At 41.3% G+C, this 16,614-nt stretch overlaps 3 protein-coding genes across 3 annotated transcripts; 1 reads left to right on the top strand and 2 right to left on the bottom strand.

Annotated features, from left to right (window-relative positions):
* Nucleotides 1-580: 580 nt before the first annotated feature.
* LOC129113902 (F-box only protein 40-like) lies at nt 581-6,185 on the bottom strand. Its single transcript, XM_054626384.1, has 9 exons — nt 6,103-6,185; nt 5,179-5,215; nt 4,480-5,029; nt 3,995-4,389; nt 2,709-2,888; nt 2,235-2,476; nt 1,943-2,074; nt 902-1,235; nt 581-793 (listed from the first exon to the last, which is right to left on the bottom strand). Exons 1-9 carry the CDS (start codon nt 6,183-6,185, stop codon nt 581-583), a joined length of 2,166 nt encoding a protein of 721 aa, XP_054482359.1.
* Nucleotides 6,184-12,399, top strand: LOC129113903 (F-box only protein 40-like). The gene is made up of 6 exons (XM_054626385.1): nt 6,184-6,201; nt 7,647-8,840; nt 9,757-10,043; nt 10,234-10,365; nt 11,490-11,826; nt 12,178-12,399. The coding sequence occupies exons 1-6, from the start codon at nt 6,184-6,186 to the stop codon at nt 12,397-12,399; spliced, it is 2,190 nt and encodes a 729-aa protein (XP_054482360.1).
* A 647-nt stretch (nt 12,400-13,046) lies between these two features.
* LOC129113904 (TLC domain-containing protein 2-like) lies at nt 13,047-16,028 on the bottom strand. The gene is made up of 5 exons (XM_054626387.1): nt 15,850-16,028; nt 15,679-15,761; nt 15,161-15,243; nt 13,704-13,909; nt 13,047-13,245 (listed from the first exon to the last, which is right to left on the bottom strand). The coding sequence occupies exons 1-5, from the start codon at nt 16,026-16,028 to the stop codon at nt 13,047-13,049; spliced, it is 750 nt and encodes a 249-aa protein (XP_054482362.1).
* Nucleotides 16,029-16,614: the final 586 nt, after the last annotated feature.

The following is a 16,614-nucleotide window of genomic DNA, read 5'->3' on the forward strand; positions in this document are numbered from 1 at the left end:
CTACCAGCTGTTGCAAGCAAGAGAGGAATAATGTTTTTTTTAATTCCTTAAGATGTTAGAGAACTTAAGTCTTATCCCACTTTTGGTTTTGTGTGTTTAGAATGTTTTTTGGTCAATCTTTGGAGATTGGAGACATCTTATGAGGCCCTTTGTTTATTTTCATTGGCAGAAGAAGTTATACATCTTCATCAGTCTATCAACTTTTTGATTAATCAAGCTCTAATTCTGTTTTTTGTTTTTTTAAAGCTGTATACATAAACCATTAATCCATTAATATTGAATATGAGAACAGAAAAATAAAAACTACAAGTTCAGGTTGATTTTATTTGCTGTGTAAAGCTTTGTGACATACCGGCTATAAGACATCATCCCTATACTTGGGCATTGTAATGTGCCGTGCCAATAATACAAAAATACATTCGGAAACAGCAGGTAGAATTAAAATGATCTTTTTCACTGTTCTGCGACAGACTGGCGACCTGTCCAGGGTGTACCCTGCCTTCGCCCATTGACAGCTGAGATCGGCTCCAGCACCCCTGCGACCCTTAACTGGATAAGCAGGTTACGGAAAATTAATTTTTCATTGTTGACATCTGTTTCTTGCAAACTGGTCGACGAGGCTGAGCCTCTCTTGGCTGCACTTCTGTTTGTCACCCATGCTTGGGAGGGGAACAGGCTCACTGCGCAGAGAGGTCTCGTAGTAAGGACAGACTTTTAGATGAGCAGATATTGGAGGGATGTCGGCCATATGCCACGAATCCACTGAGGTGAAGAGGTGACTGAACTCCCATACCTGGAGAGAAACAGGAGGAGAGAAAAGGAACATATGGAACATAATTAGTATGGGATTCCTATTATAAATTAAAATGATGGATTGGATGATGTAGTCAGCATATCTCACAGGTTTGGCCTTCCACTTGGCTCCTCCGTGTGAGTAGGTCTTCTTCTCCCAGCGGAGGGTGACCATCCCTCTCCCCTGCAGCAGAGAAGAGCACACCTGCCTCATCAGCTGGGACACTAGAGCCAGCTGGGACAGGGACAGACTGTCCAGGAAACTGGCCATGTGGCACAGCACCTCATAGGGCAGCAAGCTCAGAGAGTCCTCACAGCCTCTTGCCCGACATCCTCTCTTCCTCTGAGCCGTAGAGGAGTCCACAGAACTCCTGGACGGCTGGGATTCATCACCTACTGAGGTTGCAGGTGTTGGACGCAAGTTGAAACTCTTCAGCCGCTGACTGTAGGGATGAAAATATAAAACACTTCATTCACTAAACAAATACAAGCCCAGGTGTAATGAGTTTCTAAACTTTAGTTGTTTGTATCCAACTTTGAGATTGTGTTACTTTACTGTCACTCACAAGGTATCAACGCCCTAAAGCATAACCAAATGTATTGTCTATTTCACTCAAAATGGGACCATAATTATCAGATGAACATCATGCTGTATTGAAGAAGACTTGGAAATAGGGATTGAGACCATAAACACATTTACAATGTTTACTGAGGTCATAAATCAAGTGAGAAGTAGAGTCATTTTCTCATAGATTTCTACACAATCAGGCTTCTTTTTTGCACCCAGAGAAGTCACCCCCTGCTGGTTCGTTGAAATAATGCAGGTTTAGGGCATTTCCGCATTGACTTGAATGGTCAGACCCGGAGATTCCCACCTGGTGGTCCAGTTGAATATTCATTCTTCTTTAGCTCTGTTTTTTGTCTCTACCAACTCTTGAGGGAACGGTCTGGCTCTTTAGCTGCTAAAATGCTCCATTATGTTCACCAACTGTGTCTGTCTGCTGGTTGGTAATGAGAAGCTAGCGTACACAACGCTATAAGAGGGATGAGAGGATGAAAAATGGCCACTTTAAAATTTTGTAATTATATCAAACGGCAAATGGCACACCCAAATATTTGAATCTCGACTGAAAATGTGAAATGTGCTCACTCATAGGAGACGATGGCTTTATGTGTGGAGGGCTGAAACCTCCTCTGGCTGTAGGTGCATCCCAGGTAAGATAGGGGGCATCTCTCCTCAAACCATCCACTCAGACTCGTCTGGATGTCACTGTGGACGTTCCTGGAAGCGAGATGAGAAATCAACATCCATTACTTTAATGTTATTCCTTTTTCAATAACAGGAGACGAACTGCTGTAAACAACAAATGTGACATAAGAGGAGGACAGCTGAAATAAACCACAAACTCCATCAAACCCATCAAAGTCAATAGTATAGACACCTGAAATGTGTGGCGAACTCCCTGCGGTGGAAGGTGTGACCGCAGAGGAAGGTGAAGACACAGCTGGCTCTGGTGTTTCTGCTGTTCACCCGCTCTGACTGCAGCTGAAGATGAAGCTTCAGCGGTCTGTCTACCATCACCTCAGCCAGGGTTGTCTTCGCATTAAACGGAGCCGCGCGAAACGAATGCGTCTGTGTTGCCATGTCGACGTAAAGCCCATCGGATGTATTTAACTCACTGATCTGCGTGGAAACCAATCAATCACAACACCAGATTAATTCTAGTTAAAAGGCCACTGTTCATTCATTTCCAAAGCACCTCACAAACGGTTGTTGTACCAAAATGTAGCTATTCAATAAATTCCTACTCTTCCACACGATATAAAAATGAAATTGCATTAACATGAAACTATTAATTTTATTAAGCTTTAGTTAACCATCATGTTACATATACTGTCGTAAATATCTGACTGACCTTGTGACCCCTGACCTCCATTTCAGCAAAGCGCAGCAGGGTGGCTGCTGCTTCGTCACTGAAGCAGTCCTCTTCCTTGGCGCCGAGGTCGGACGTGTCCAGACTGCGAGGCTCGCCCGCAGGCCGAGATGTGTCATAGTGACGGATGCGTCGCCTGCTGTAGTGATAGCTGACAGGGACCTTACAGGAAGAAATACATTTTACATGATATGTCAAGAGAGTCAATTAACACAACTTTCGTAAATTATTATTGGGTCAGGTTGACTGCAGTAAGTTCTGTTTACGCTAATTTTAAAGCTGTATTGGGGCACTTTAGGCTTTAAAGTAGTTGAGTGCAGGTTTATCTGGATAGAGGGAATCCTAGTTGCTAAAGTTTGTACGTCACTCCAGATTTCATTTGGGCAAAAAGGGGTCTAAACTAGGGATGTAACAGTACAAGTAGGCCTTTTGCCCGGAACCGTTGGGTACAGGAAGTTCCGTATGCGTCATACTCAGTTCAGTACAACCTGTGACCAAAACAATTACTGTGAAAATAGTCTATTTCTGTCTACTCCTCGCATATGTGGAACCGAGGTTCTAGAGTGTGAGTTTTACCCATTAAGTTTTGGACGTGCAATAGTCCGGGTAACAACTTGGGGTTCAGTGTCTCACTCAATTTCACTTCAAAATGCAGAGAGGACGAGCCAGAGATAGAACCACCAGCTGCACAGAGACAAATGTGCCTGTCAAATGAGCTGGCATCGATACAGTCTTAGTTCTCTGGTGTGCCGTTACGTAGTACATACGCAAGTATGTGAACGATTCTGTTCATGACGCAGATGGTTGTTAACACATGTGCACTTTAATACGTCCATTGTGTCTTCCCTGTTGGTGCACAAGCTGCAGTCCAGGGATTATCGACAGGTCAGTCTTATGATTGAAGATTACTGACATTGGTGTTATTGATTTTTATCGTTTCATTTTTCTTATTGACAATATGCCTGTAGCCCCTGTGAGTGCCTCGACTTTAATAATAAGAGTAATGGCAGATGAATCACTGTTGAATGTTCACTTTTTCCAACAAATGAAAACTCTTTTGATTTTATGCTTTTCCTGTTGTACCGTTAACATTCTGAAACATAAAATTTAGTTATACCCCTACACAAGTATGTTACTGCTAAGGCCCACTGAGATTGAAGCCATGGATATGCTCGAAAGGAAGTAGGTCATCACTACGGTTCATGCAAACTGACATCTTATAAGGGTGATAAAAACAGTTCTGTTATAACAGTAAATAAAGTCACCACCTTGAAAGAGTGCAGGGTTTGGACTGGGATGGGCTCCAGGCTGCCATACACAAAATCGTCTTCCCTCGGTGTACAGGCCTTGATTTTTCCGAAGGTGAGCAGCATGCTCCCATGATGCACTACGTACATGTTGTACTCCTGCGGGGTGAGTTCCTTCCCCAGACGCTCCAGCACCCCCTCCTGCCACGGGGCCTGACCAGTCTTATCCGTGTCCTTGGCCTCCTCACCAGGCTTCTGGTTTGGTTTGGGATTGTCTTGGTTTGCCTGAGCAGCAGCACAGCCGCCTTTCTCCATGCCGAACATCATCTCACACAGGTCGTATTTCTCTTTGTTGATGCCTGAGCCTCTGTTCTGTAGAGTCTCTTCGCCAACATTATTCTCATACAAGCCGTTTTCTGCAGGAACCGATGTGGGAAGAAAGACCAGAAATAACAACGCATTTGTATTATTTTGTGTGTTTAAATTATAGATGATATTTGTCTTACCTTGGCATGTGACACCATTGACAGACCCTCCTGTTGCAGAGTCCTCTTTCTTCTCATCCTTAATTTCCTCCTCTTCTTCTTCAATCAGCTCTGGAAAGATAGTCTTCATTTTCAGGCGGTCATAAAGGTCTGCCTGATCCACCAGGGCCATGGCAAGATCTAGAGGCTCCACGTGCCCCTCATTTTCCTTCAGCACGTTCTCCTGCAGGGCTAAGTAGCCGTGTGGGTTTGTTTCATCTGTCGGCCAGCGGATCCACTCCATGGAGCAACACACTACGCTGGCCGGACACACCCGGAGGTGAGCTGCCTGCGAGGAGCGTGGCAGGTGGAGCGGGCAGCCGTACTCAGCGTTGAGGCAGGGCACCCTCACATTAGGGCAGAGCAGCAGGTGATCCTCCTCTTTACAATGATGGAAGAGAGCTCCACAGTGCAGACGGCAGGGGATGACCGCACAGCACACAGAGACCTCCACCCGAGCCCTGCAGCGCCGGCTGTAGCAGGAGTCACAGTGGACATGCTGTCGCACCCTGGAAGCTCGAGAACGCTGACTCTGATTGGATGAGAAAGAAAAAGAGAGGAGCTAACTAGGATGAAAGATCAAGATTTACAACATAGAAACACTTCATATTAAACATAGTGCACCAAGGCTGTATAAACTTAATTTAAACAAGAATAAGATGTGAAAGGTCTGTGACTCACCATATCTACAGAATGCTGAACCAGAGGTTTTGTAATCCTGCAAAAAAAAACATAGATATTACACAGATTCATAAAGCATGTAACATTCAATACCCTAAATAGTAAATCACATAGCCAAGTGTTACTTTAACCTTTTTGGCTAGTGATTGTAAAAACAAAGAAAAGTTTGCTTGTGATCCATCATCACTAGTCACATATGTCAGACTATTAATTAAGAGTAATTCCTTCTTTCCGGGTTTGATTTGAACATAGTTAAGAGGCCTGACGTAGTGAAATTATATTCCCAATAGTTTTAGTTAGCATTAAGCACTAAGCTTTGCTCCAAAGCAGTCTAACAAAATGCACTTAAATGTACTTATTCAATGTTTGTACTAAATGCAGAGCCGATATTCAAAGTTAATTGTAAATAAGAAGCCTGTATAGTAGTATTTCAGGTATGTGTCCTGTGGCACACCAACAGTAAATCAGCTGTAGAAATGTTTAACTTCTACAGTTGTATTACTTGTCTAAACAGATCCACTGTGCTCTTTGCAATTTAGGTCAACCAAAAAAAAAGCATTACCAAAGTATTTTAAAACATTCACAATAGGATCAAACGTAGGCAAAGGTCTTACCAAGGTGCCACCGCAATCTTGTTGCTTGCTCCTCGTTGTGTAACGTTGCTTTTAGTTCCTGTGCTGTGTGCACTGCCAGGTTATAATTAGCCAAGAAGCTCCAATCAGGTCCAGAAGAAGAAATACCCCCCCCTCACCACCCGACCCCCACCCGAAGCACAGAGCAATCAGTTAATCTACTGCTGTAATGACTATAATAAAATATCAAATACACACTGACAATGTTTGGATTGAATCTCCACTAGAGGACACTGTTTGGATATTAAGTAAGACTAATTCTGCTCTCTGCAGCTGGAAATCAAGTGTGCACAGCACCACAATATGAATCAGAGGGAAGAAGGTGCAGGACTTTTCCTGGTGTAAGTCTCTGAGGGCGCTGGTAACCCAAACCATGTTTCTGACCACCTGTGTAACATTTCTCAGTCAGGACTTGGCTCTATTTATAAAACACACACATAGCATAGCCACACACGGCACAGACACACAGTCAGAGACACTTGGTGTTTAGAGCACAAGACGAAGTACAAGGAGTATGTTTCTCTGCTTTCCATTCTCTTACAGCATTAGATTTTGACTCTAATGTAAGACGACCCTGCTGGTATCCTGCCATTGTCTGAAGACATGCAAGAGATGCTTTGAGATTCACAGTTTTTTCTTTGTTTGCAGGACTTGCAGGATCTGAAGCATGGTATGGTTTTTGTTTTGCAAATCCAAGATCTGTGATTAACTTTTATTTCTTCTGAAGTCTCATTAAATAGCTTTAAAGTTGTTAAAATCATCGTATTTTACACTGGTTGAAAGTATCACCTACAGCATATTCTGTTTTGCCTCTTCATTGAAAATATCAGATGTTAACCCAAAGTGAAATATTCAATCCCACAATTCCATGGTCATTAATGGCCAACCAATATAATCAAATTCACATAATTCTGCCTAACTATGAAGCAGTGAATCTCTGTCAGTCTGTTTGTTCTTTATGTATTTCACGAACCGTTCATCTCATCTACTTCACACTTGGCAGTTGTATTGCTGGGAGCCCCATGAGATGCTTTCTTAAAATATGATGCAATTTGGACACACGACATGTTCAATATTAATAAACTTTGAATAAACAAGGGAACAGCTCTCTGTGTATCAAAGGGGGCGGACCTTGATGGCATGTCATCTGCAACGTGCAGACAGCGTCTCATTGACTGCAGTTCACTTTAACTGCTGGATGTAGACTTCTTAACGCCATATGGATATAAAAATGTATAACACTAATAATGTATAACACTAATAACCCTAACCCTAACCCTAACCGCTGATAATTCTGCTGCCTTGGGCTCGCCCGCGCGTGTGTCCGTTTGGTAAAACTGACAATTATTGGGAATTTACCTTTAAATCTTATTTTCTGATATTAAAATACATTTAAACTTAATAAAGTGGCATAGTAACTGCTTTAAATAACAATACTCAAAATTTCTTTCAGAACAAAAAATATGAACCATAAGTAATAACAGTAAAACTATTAATACAGCATAGGAAAAGGCCTGCATTCAAACTTTTTTGAATAGCCGCTACTTGGTAGTGTGATGTAACTACTGGTTGTGATGGTACATGTATTGCTAAGGACGCAAGGAAGCGCAGTGTTGAGTATGAAAGTGCTTGAATGAGACGGCCTTTAAGAAAGCTACAAGGAGCAGCATTCAGCTCGTTCTGAAGAGGCATGTTTTCAACAGGCACTGCAATAGTAGAGATTAAAGCCCCATGATGCTTATCAAATTAATAAAAAGATGTTTAAGTGACTTTTGTTTGCCTCTGATAATCAGTCTCTTTCATTATTTTCCTTTCTTCCTCCCTAAACCCAATCAGAGTCAGCGTTCTCGAGCTTCCAGGGTGCGACAGCATGTCCACTGTGACTCCTGCTACAGCCGGCGCTGCAGGGCTCGGGTGGAGGTCTCTGTGTGCTGTGCGTTCATCCCCTGCCGCCTGCACTGTGGAGCTCTCTTCCATCTTTGTAAAGAGGAGGATCACCTGCTGCTCTGCCCTAATGTGAGGGTGCCCTGCCTCAATGCTGAGTACGGCTGCCCACTCCACCTGCCACGCTCCTCGCAGGCAGCTCACCTCCAGGTGTGTCCGGCCAGCGTAGTGTGTTGCTCCATGGAGTGGAACCGATGGCCGGCCAACGACGCCCATTCTTATCCAAACACAGAGCTGCATGAAAACCTGCTCGGGGAAAGACAGCAGGGAAGATGTCTGGACTTGGCCATGGCCCTGAAAGACCAGGACCTCCTATTTCACTCCATGAAGATGAGAAAACTGTTCCCAGAGCTGATCCAGAGTGTGGAGGAGGACGAGAAAGAGAAAGAGGAAGAGAGGAAGGAAGAGAGGAGGAAGAAGAAGCGGAAGGAGGAGGCAGCAGAAAAGGCAGCTGCAAAGGAAGCCAGTGGTAAAACTTGGGAGTCTTTTAACATATTCGACATACACACCCCTGGTGAAAAAGAAGATGAGGATGAAGATGAGGTTGACGTTGAGCAGGAGCAGGAGCAGGAGCAGGAGCTAACCCAGGAGGAGAGAGAGATTATTGCAAGGGAAACAGGAGTGGATGCTAATCTGTTGGAAAACTACAAGGCCTGGGAGCGCATGTTCACTATGGAGATGGGAGGCTGCAGGAAAGCTGGAGAGGCCGCTATGGCAGCCAGAGACCAGGGGCTTTCTGAAGGGGGAAGAGAAGGCCTGGCCACTGTGACAGAAGAAGATTCATCAGATACCTGTACGGACTCCTCAGCATCAAACACCTGCCAAAAGGGGAGCAGTGCATGCATCGCTTCCTCTACATCCTCCTCCTCTTGTCTCGCTGAAAAGCTGAAGAAAAAGGAATTTGTGTACGGACACGTGGAGCCCATGAAGATTATCACTGTGCGTACCTTTAAAACCCCAACCAGCTTCTCTGCCAGGCAGTCCCGCATCCGCAACCCTAGTTTCTACAAGAGGGAGAATCGGGCTGTGGATACCAGCGACCTGGGGGTCAAGCTAGAGGAGATGCCAGTGTGGGAGGAAGTTCAGGTGAGAGATTCATCCTCCTTATAGTCTTTTAAATCAATCGTACCTCTTTTGATAAATATTCCCTTGTTTTGGTCATTTTTGGTGGCTTAGGGGAAGCAGAAAAAAGCAATGAACCAAATACAGATATATCATATATTATAGATCACTTGTTTTATACTGAGCCGATAAGAGACAGTTTAAAGCCTGTCGCGGCCTAAAACAACACGAGAGCAGTGAGAGTGAACAAAAACATAAAGTCTTGAGCCATATACAAAGTGACGCTAAAATGCAGAGCAGAGAAATAATTCACTGTGGCCAAATAACTATGATTGACCCCTTTCACATTTCACTATCATTTGATCCATTGTTATTATTTGTACATAAATTAAAATAGCTTAAAATGTCTTATAAGCAAGAGAGTCAATTTTATCTAACTTTTCACTTTCTTTTTACAATAAAAGCATTTCAAGTGCTGGAGGAATTTGTCAATTAATTCAACAAACATTTTTAGCATACATTTTTCACGTAAGCCAATTTCAACAATTTCATCAAATATCTTTGGGTTTAGGGCTGTTAGTTAAAAAACAGGTAATTAGTAGAGTGTCACCTTGGGCTCTGTGTTGAGATATGAAGACTATTATTCATCTTTTCACATGAAAAGAAGAGTAGACAAAGAGATGTTGCTTATTTTCTGACAAATAGTGAAAAAATCTTTTATTCAAAAAAATAATCAGATTTATCAATGATGTAAATATAATTTAGTTCAGCCACATTTAAAATATTAACACCCTTATTTGCATTTGTTTTAAGAGAAAATACACAGACAATAAATGACTCGTTCAGAGGAATTCAGTGCCATAATGTTTAACTCTATCATTCCTAATATCCACAGATAAACAAAATATTTATCAGATAATGTTTTTGATGTGCCTCTCAGGCCTCTCTGCTGTGCTCCCTGGAGAAGGAACAAAGGGGTCACCTCATTGCAGAGAGCGTATGCACAGATGGTCTGTTACAAGATGAAGGCACACAGACCTACAACTTCTTGTCTGCTCCTTTCATGAGAAAAACGTCGCTCGCTGACCTGACCGCTGCAAAACCGCTGGAGCTGCACCTTCAGCTGCAGGTGGAGAGCGTCACCAGTCGGCACCACAAGGCCAGCTCTGCCTTCACTTTCCTCTGTGGACACACCTTCCAGCGCAGAGAATATGGCAAACATTATAAGTGGGTTTTCTTATTGTTTTCTTTAACCAATTGTCCTTTGGAAATCAAGTATTGCTTTAATCTAAGCTGTACAAATTCACTGGCCAAACATTTCTAATGTTACAGTGAGAAGTGAAATTATTTTATTGAGCCAAAGCAACGCACAAAATCCCATTTCATTTTCTAATAATCAAAATGCTCTCACATGCAGGAACATCCACAGTGACATCCAGATGGGTGTGAATGGATGGTTCGAGCAGAGATGCCCCCTGGCGTACCTGGGATGCACCTACAGCCAGAGGAGGTTGCGGCCCTTAACTCATGAAGCCACAGTCTCCTACAAGTAAGATGAAACAGTTTATTATTTTGTCGTACTGATTCATATTTATTTTTAGTTTGGCACCCCAAAACTCTATATTATGCTTTAGTTGACTACCTTTAAACTGGAATGATGAAGTTTTGGGGTTCAGTTTCCTTAGGTGCCACAAAGGCTTTCCTGTTTTTATGTGAAACGTAGAACACTAAACAAAGAGACTGTCAAACTAAAGTAGAGCTCTTCAAGATGACTATGCTCTATTTTAAAAAAAAAATACTATTTCAAATAACTAAGACTACCCAGACAAGTATTTGGAATAATGTCATAATTTACTGATTGCTTATTTGAAATGTACAAAAAAAGTTTACCCTTACTGTGGAAAAATAAAGACTCCTTTATATGAACAATAATAACATTTTAAATTCAATTAAATTAAATGATCTCTTCTGAAATTAGCACAACACTTAATAGCTTGAAAACACCATGCTAAAATGAATTGGCTTAACTATACCAAAATATTATCAAACAACATATACCTCTATTCCTTATAGAAAATCAGCTATACTAACAAAACTAGAATCTAGCTAGCTGTTACTCAACTAGACTAAACACCTTACAGTAGGCCAACACACATACGCACAAAAGCAAGAAAATTGCAGGCCTGGTACAACTTTTCCGGATGTCTTAATCAGAGGACCCACACAGATTTCCCGGTCACTGTGGTGTTTGTCTGACATTGAATGCAGTATCGGGTTCAAGCTCACACTCAACATGTTCACTTATCCACTGGTCACACAAGCTAATTATCAAGAAAACTGCTGCTATGCGATGCTACCAAGAAACCTGATACCTACAGTAACCAATCAAACAACATGACTGAAACTAAAGGCACAATTCGTGTTTTTTTTTTATTTAGTTCACCCTACTCAAAGATGCTGCCCGACGATTTCCTTCAATATTGTTTATCTTAACTACTTATTCAACAGTTTACATCCTACCCTTTTAATGCCAAACTATTCCTAATCTACCAGCTATGTTTTTCTCTCTTTATTAGGCTATTTTTGTAATCATCTCACTGAATTATTTTCACTCAACTTTATTGGGAACTGACTTGTTTTGATCTGTCATCAATAACTCAACTTTTCTTTCAGCAAGGACCTGGGCTGCTTTAGCCTGCATCCCACCATCCCTGCTTCTTTGTGTGATGCTTCCGAGCCGTCCAGGAGCTCAGTAGACTCCTCCACCACTCAGAGGAAGAGAGGAGGTCAGGGAGGAGGCCGAGAGGACTCTCTGAGCTCGCTGCCCTATGAGGTGCTGCTCCACATGGGTAGCTTCCTGGACAGTCTGTCCCTGTCCCAGCTGGCTCTGGTGTCCCAGCTGATGAGGCAGGTGTGCTCCTCTCTGCTGCAGGAGAGAGGGATGGTCACCCTCCGCTGGGAGAAGAAGACCTACTCACACGGAGGAGTCAAGTGGAGGGTGAAGCAGACAGTAAGATAAGAAGCAGTGTGTCTGTCAGGTTAATTTATGAGCAGTGACAGTGGGTAACATACTGTGTTTTTAATGATAGGAGACAGTCAGGGTGTAGGTTTGGTTTCTATTGAATAAAAACATTATAATTTTCATAAAGTTTGGATTTATTGCAGGACTCTTGTATTAGACTGCCTTAGTTTTAGTTATGTTTACCTAATAAAGTGGAAACTTATTATAATAAGCAGTTAAAATTAGCCAGCTATATCAGTTAAATGCTTACAACCTGTTTCAAAATCTAATGATGTCACATAATTATAATACACCTTTACTTTTGATATACATGCATCCGTCTCTTCTCTGTAAATTCAGGTTTGGCAGTTCAGCACTTTGTTCTCTCCTGTGGACGATTGGTGCTTCAAAAACATCCCGTCCATGTCAGAGCACCTAAAGGTTTGTCCCTGCTATGAGAGAGAGTCCAGAACAGAGAAGATTCATCTGCCACGCGTCAGAGAAGAGGAGGTCCGAACCAAGACGAGCTGTGAAGGTCCCACTCTGGTTACCTTGTTCCAGCAGAAGAGGATCATGATGTAGTGTATGCTGCTTTAATCTGTTATTATGAAACACGGTCAGGTACATGCTTTTTCTCCCTCCTCATATTCCCTGTCACTGCCATCCACTGTCATTTAAAAATAAAGGAGAAAATGCTCTTAAATTTGTTTTTGTAAAAATCAAAGTCCTTTATTGTATTAAGAACAAATCAGGACACATTTGAAATGTAGTCACTAATTGTCATTGTAGACACTGAATATAACGTTTTGGAACAACACAACATGAATAAACACTTGAACGGTTCTACATAGCCTAACATTAAATTCATAAAACAGTGATTTTGACAGTTTGATATTTAATATGATGATATTTGATGATAAATAATCAGTGTTGCATAAAAAATGCAAAAAGAAAATTGAAATTAAAATTAAGTCAAGGAATGACATAACATAAATAAATACTTGCACAGTTGTTCATAGCCTAACAATTACTTCACAAAACAGTAAATTTAACAGTTTGATATTTAATATGATGATATTTGATAATCAATAATCAGTGAAAATTACGATTCAAATTATTTCATAGATAAGGCAGCTAAAGCAGTATAATGGAGCAGATGGCTTCCCTTGTGTGATTCTTTCAATGTGTTAACCCACCAAAAAAATCTGCTAACTTAAACTCTGGCTTCTCTAGCAGTCGTTTCTGGTGTTTTGTGTGCTGGTGAGGACGTCTGCCCTGATCAGTCTGTAAAACAGCACCATGTTCATGATGGAGATGAGACTCAGGCCTACCGTCCCCATCAACAGGACGTAGCGAGGCATGCGTTCACTGTGAGCTGCCAGCCAGCGGGTCATCCAAGCCAACGTGCAGACACGAAACACCAATAACCTGCAGGTCGAGAAAAATATCAGTGAAAAATAAGTGCTCTTTAAAGGTGCTGGAATGCAGATTTTGTTGTTGTTGGACAGAGCCAACCTAGCTGTTGGTGTCCTGGCTCCAGCCAAAAATATGATATCAACCTTCTCAAATGAATCTCAGCAAGAAAGATTTTCCTAAAATGTCTTACTACTCCCTTAAAGTTACAAATCTTGAGGAATAAAACATTTATTTAAATACATATATATAAGCATATGACAGGCCATCCATTTGACCTGATGAAAATCAACATAAAATGTGAGTCTCATGTGTGAGCAGATGTTTCTGATGTGGAAATACACACATGCATAGGTTCACATTTCATATGGTTGTTGGAATTTTCACTTGCACACATATAAACAAAGAGGTAGTTTTGTTGTTGATTTATCTAGGTCGTGAAACCTCCAGAGAAGAATCGCCGCACCACGTACGTTCCCAGGTTGAGCCAGCTGGTCACTCTGTAGGTCACGGAGGAGCGAGGGGCCGTAATGTCCGTCCCTGGCGCGTTCGTCCATCCTGACATGAGGAGGAGCTGCCTGATATGAAGGAAAACTGAGTTGATCTCAACCAGCAAAGACACCGTGGAGTAGCCCACGTAGAGGCGGGAGGTCACAGACATACTGAAGCAGGAGAGCACCTGAGAGGAGAGTCAGAGGTTAACACACACACACACAAGCAGAAACATACAGCAAAACTCAATTCACACTCTCACTAACGAACTCACACGTTTAAATTAATGAAAAGGTCACTTTCAGATACCAATAGTTCTGCAAAGGAGATGATCAATAGATAATTAATATCTCATACACTAAAACAAAGTTCATCAATAAAGCACAGGGGACAAAAGGACAATTTCTTGTTGGTTTGTTTACCATACTTTATTGTACATTTTTAAAAATCTTTTAATTATGTTTTATACTATTGCACAATGTTTACTATTATGCACAAATGACCTAGCCGAATTCCTTGTATGGGTAATGTGCTCGGCAATCAACTTTTGTTTAGTTTCTGATTAGGATTATGATAAACTCTACTATAAAATAATATATATATATTAATGTAAATAATCAATCCATCATTATACAGCCTTAAAAAAACCTGAATTTCAAGGATAATTTTGTCCTCTGCAGTTAAAAATATTGTAAATAGATTTTGGTATGGATTACTTTAAAGATAAATTGTAGGAGGCTATACTGAGAAGTGTTGTTATAATCTGGCAATCATAAAGTAATATATCTCATTAGAACTCAACACAAGCAGACCTTGAACTTTGAGTGTTCAGCATAAATGTTTTACTACCTCTGGTTAAATCAGCAACTTAAAAGAGACTCACAGAGAGACTAATTTGCTCAGCTATCAGCTAACACACATCAAAGCAAACACTAACACATTTATAATTTTTTACAATCTTGTGACCTGAAGTCAATGAGTTGTTTTCCTGCTGGAGGTGAAGGTCGTGTGCGTTTTTTTTCACTGACCTTGTGTGTTATTTATTTGCTGTGTTTTGAGCTCTCTCTCAGCCCCAGTGCTTTACATATGTAAACATCGGACACTGGTAGATGGCACAAGCACATGGTAATGTAGGAACAACGTAAATGTGGTCACAAAGTCCCAGATGACTTTATCCATATACAGTCGACAGACTTAGATTCTGGCTTACATTTAAAAAGACAATATGTTGTATAGTTTTATTTCCAGCTTAATATAAAAACTTAATTTAATTGTTTTTAAGAGAGGATAACGGCTCTGAACATGCTGGATAAACCAACTGAACTCAGCTCAGTTCTTTTCTACTGGACCGTCCTACTGGGTAAAACCATCCGATATGCAGATGGGAACACGCACACAGACACAAACACACACACACACAAGGTGTAAAGTTTATTACCGCAGAGTGGTGGAGAAGCACCTCCCAGGACCGTTTACATGACTGGTTCAAAGCCACGTCCAAGAAGTCATAGATAAAATAACCTGGAGGAGAATGTACATGAGTTATATAAGCATGCAACACATTTACATTAATACAATATTAAATCTTGCAGAAAGGATAATTTGATAGGTAACATTTTTATTATTTCCCCACTTTGCTTTTTTATTGTCAATATATAAACTGGTGGGTTGAGCATCTGATTGCTAAGTGACATAAATTAACTTTTACTTGATTTATCCAGTAACAGATTGTTGCATGACTTGGAAGTTGTTGTTGTTGTTGTTGTTGTTGTAAAAAGCCTCATAAATTTGAACTGTAAATTAATTGTCAGCTGCTGTTGCAGAGGACATCTGGATTTTATTTCCTGTTGCCATTCTCAATTAGGTGAAATGACAGAGTGGATCTCCAGCCTAATGGCCGCTGTCTGCTGATGTGTGAACATGTGCATCTTTGTGTGTTGTGAGCGAAGTCGTCACCTGTTGACACAGCTACCAGACTGTGGGAGAGCAAGGAGTGAGAGGAGATCAGGTCCTCCACCATGTGAGGCTGGAGGTAGAAACTGCATGGCGAGGGAGAAGAAGAGAAACCAGAAGAAGATATTAAAATTAAATGACAGCACCAACCCTGATTACTGTGTCTTTACGCACCATAAAACAGCCCATGGTCCTGTCAGCGAGCTGTGAGCCAGAGAAGTGCTGATATTCCTCCACCTCCAGGATTTCATGCGTGCACTTTCTGGTGTTGGAAGGAATCTGATGATGGTGTTCAGCAGTTTGAACGAGCATGCAGATCCTCCAACAACCAGAAGGGTTGACTTTAAATCCATAGTTAGATTTGTACCACAGAGCCTGGTGCCCTGAGGTCATTTACAATCCCATGTGCCTCTGTGTTCAGGGCACATTTCAGCTCAAATACACTTGAGGAATGAGATAAACTGACTGCTAAAGTCTCTTCTACACACGACCATGGCCCTTGTTCACACATTCCTCCTCTCACTTGAACTGACAAACTGATTATTGACAAAAGGTAAAAGGTCACAGTGACATAATGACATGATGTGACATTACATCACGTTACGATTTCCCTCCTGTCAAAAACAATAGTCAAACCCCCAAACTTTTGATATTCTCCCACAGTATCTTTTTTTCATTAACTGTTCATTAATCAGGCATAAAATAAGCTTTAAATATGTATGCAATATGTATTTATATTAAGGAGGCAATGGAGTAAACAGCCACAGATGACGTGGAAAAGTTAAGCAATATAGTTTACAGTTACACAAAAACCCACATATGAATGAAAAAAAATTGGAATCATTGGAAACTGTTGAATTTTACTCCTGTATGTTCGGAATTGATCGGATCGGGCTTATAGGACTTATTTCACCTGTAGCAACTACTACCCCATAATAT

The sequence above is a fragment of the Anoplopoma fimbria genome, chromosome 24 (assembly GCF_027596085.1).
Source record: "Anoplopoma fimbria isolate UVic2021 breed Golden Eagle Sablefish chromosome 24, Afim_UVic_2022, whole genome shotgun sequence".
In the NCBI taxonomy this organism is placed as follows: domain Eukaryota; kingdom Metazoa; phylum Chordata; class Actinopteri; order Perciformes; family Anoplopomatidae; genus Anoplopoma; species Anoplopoma fimbria.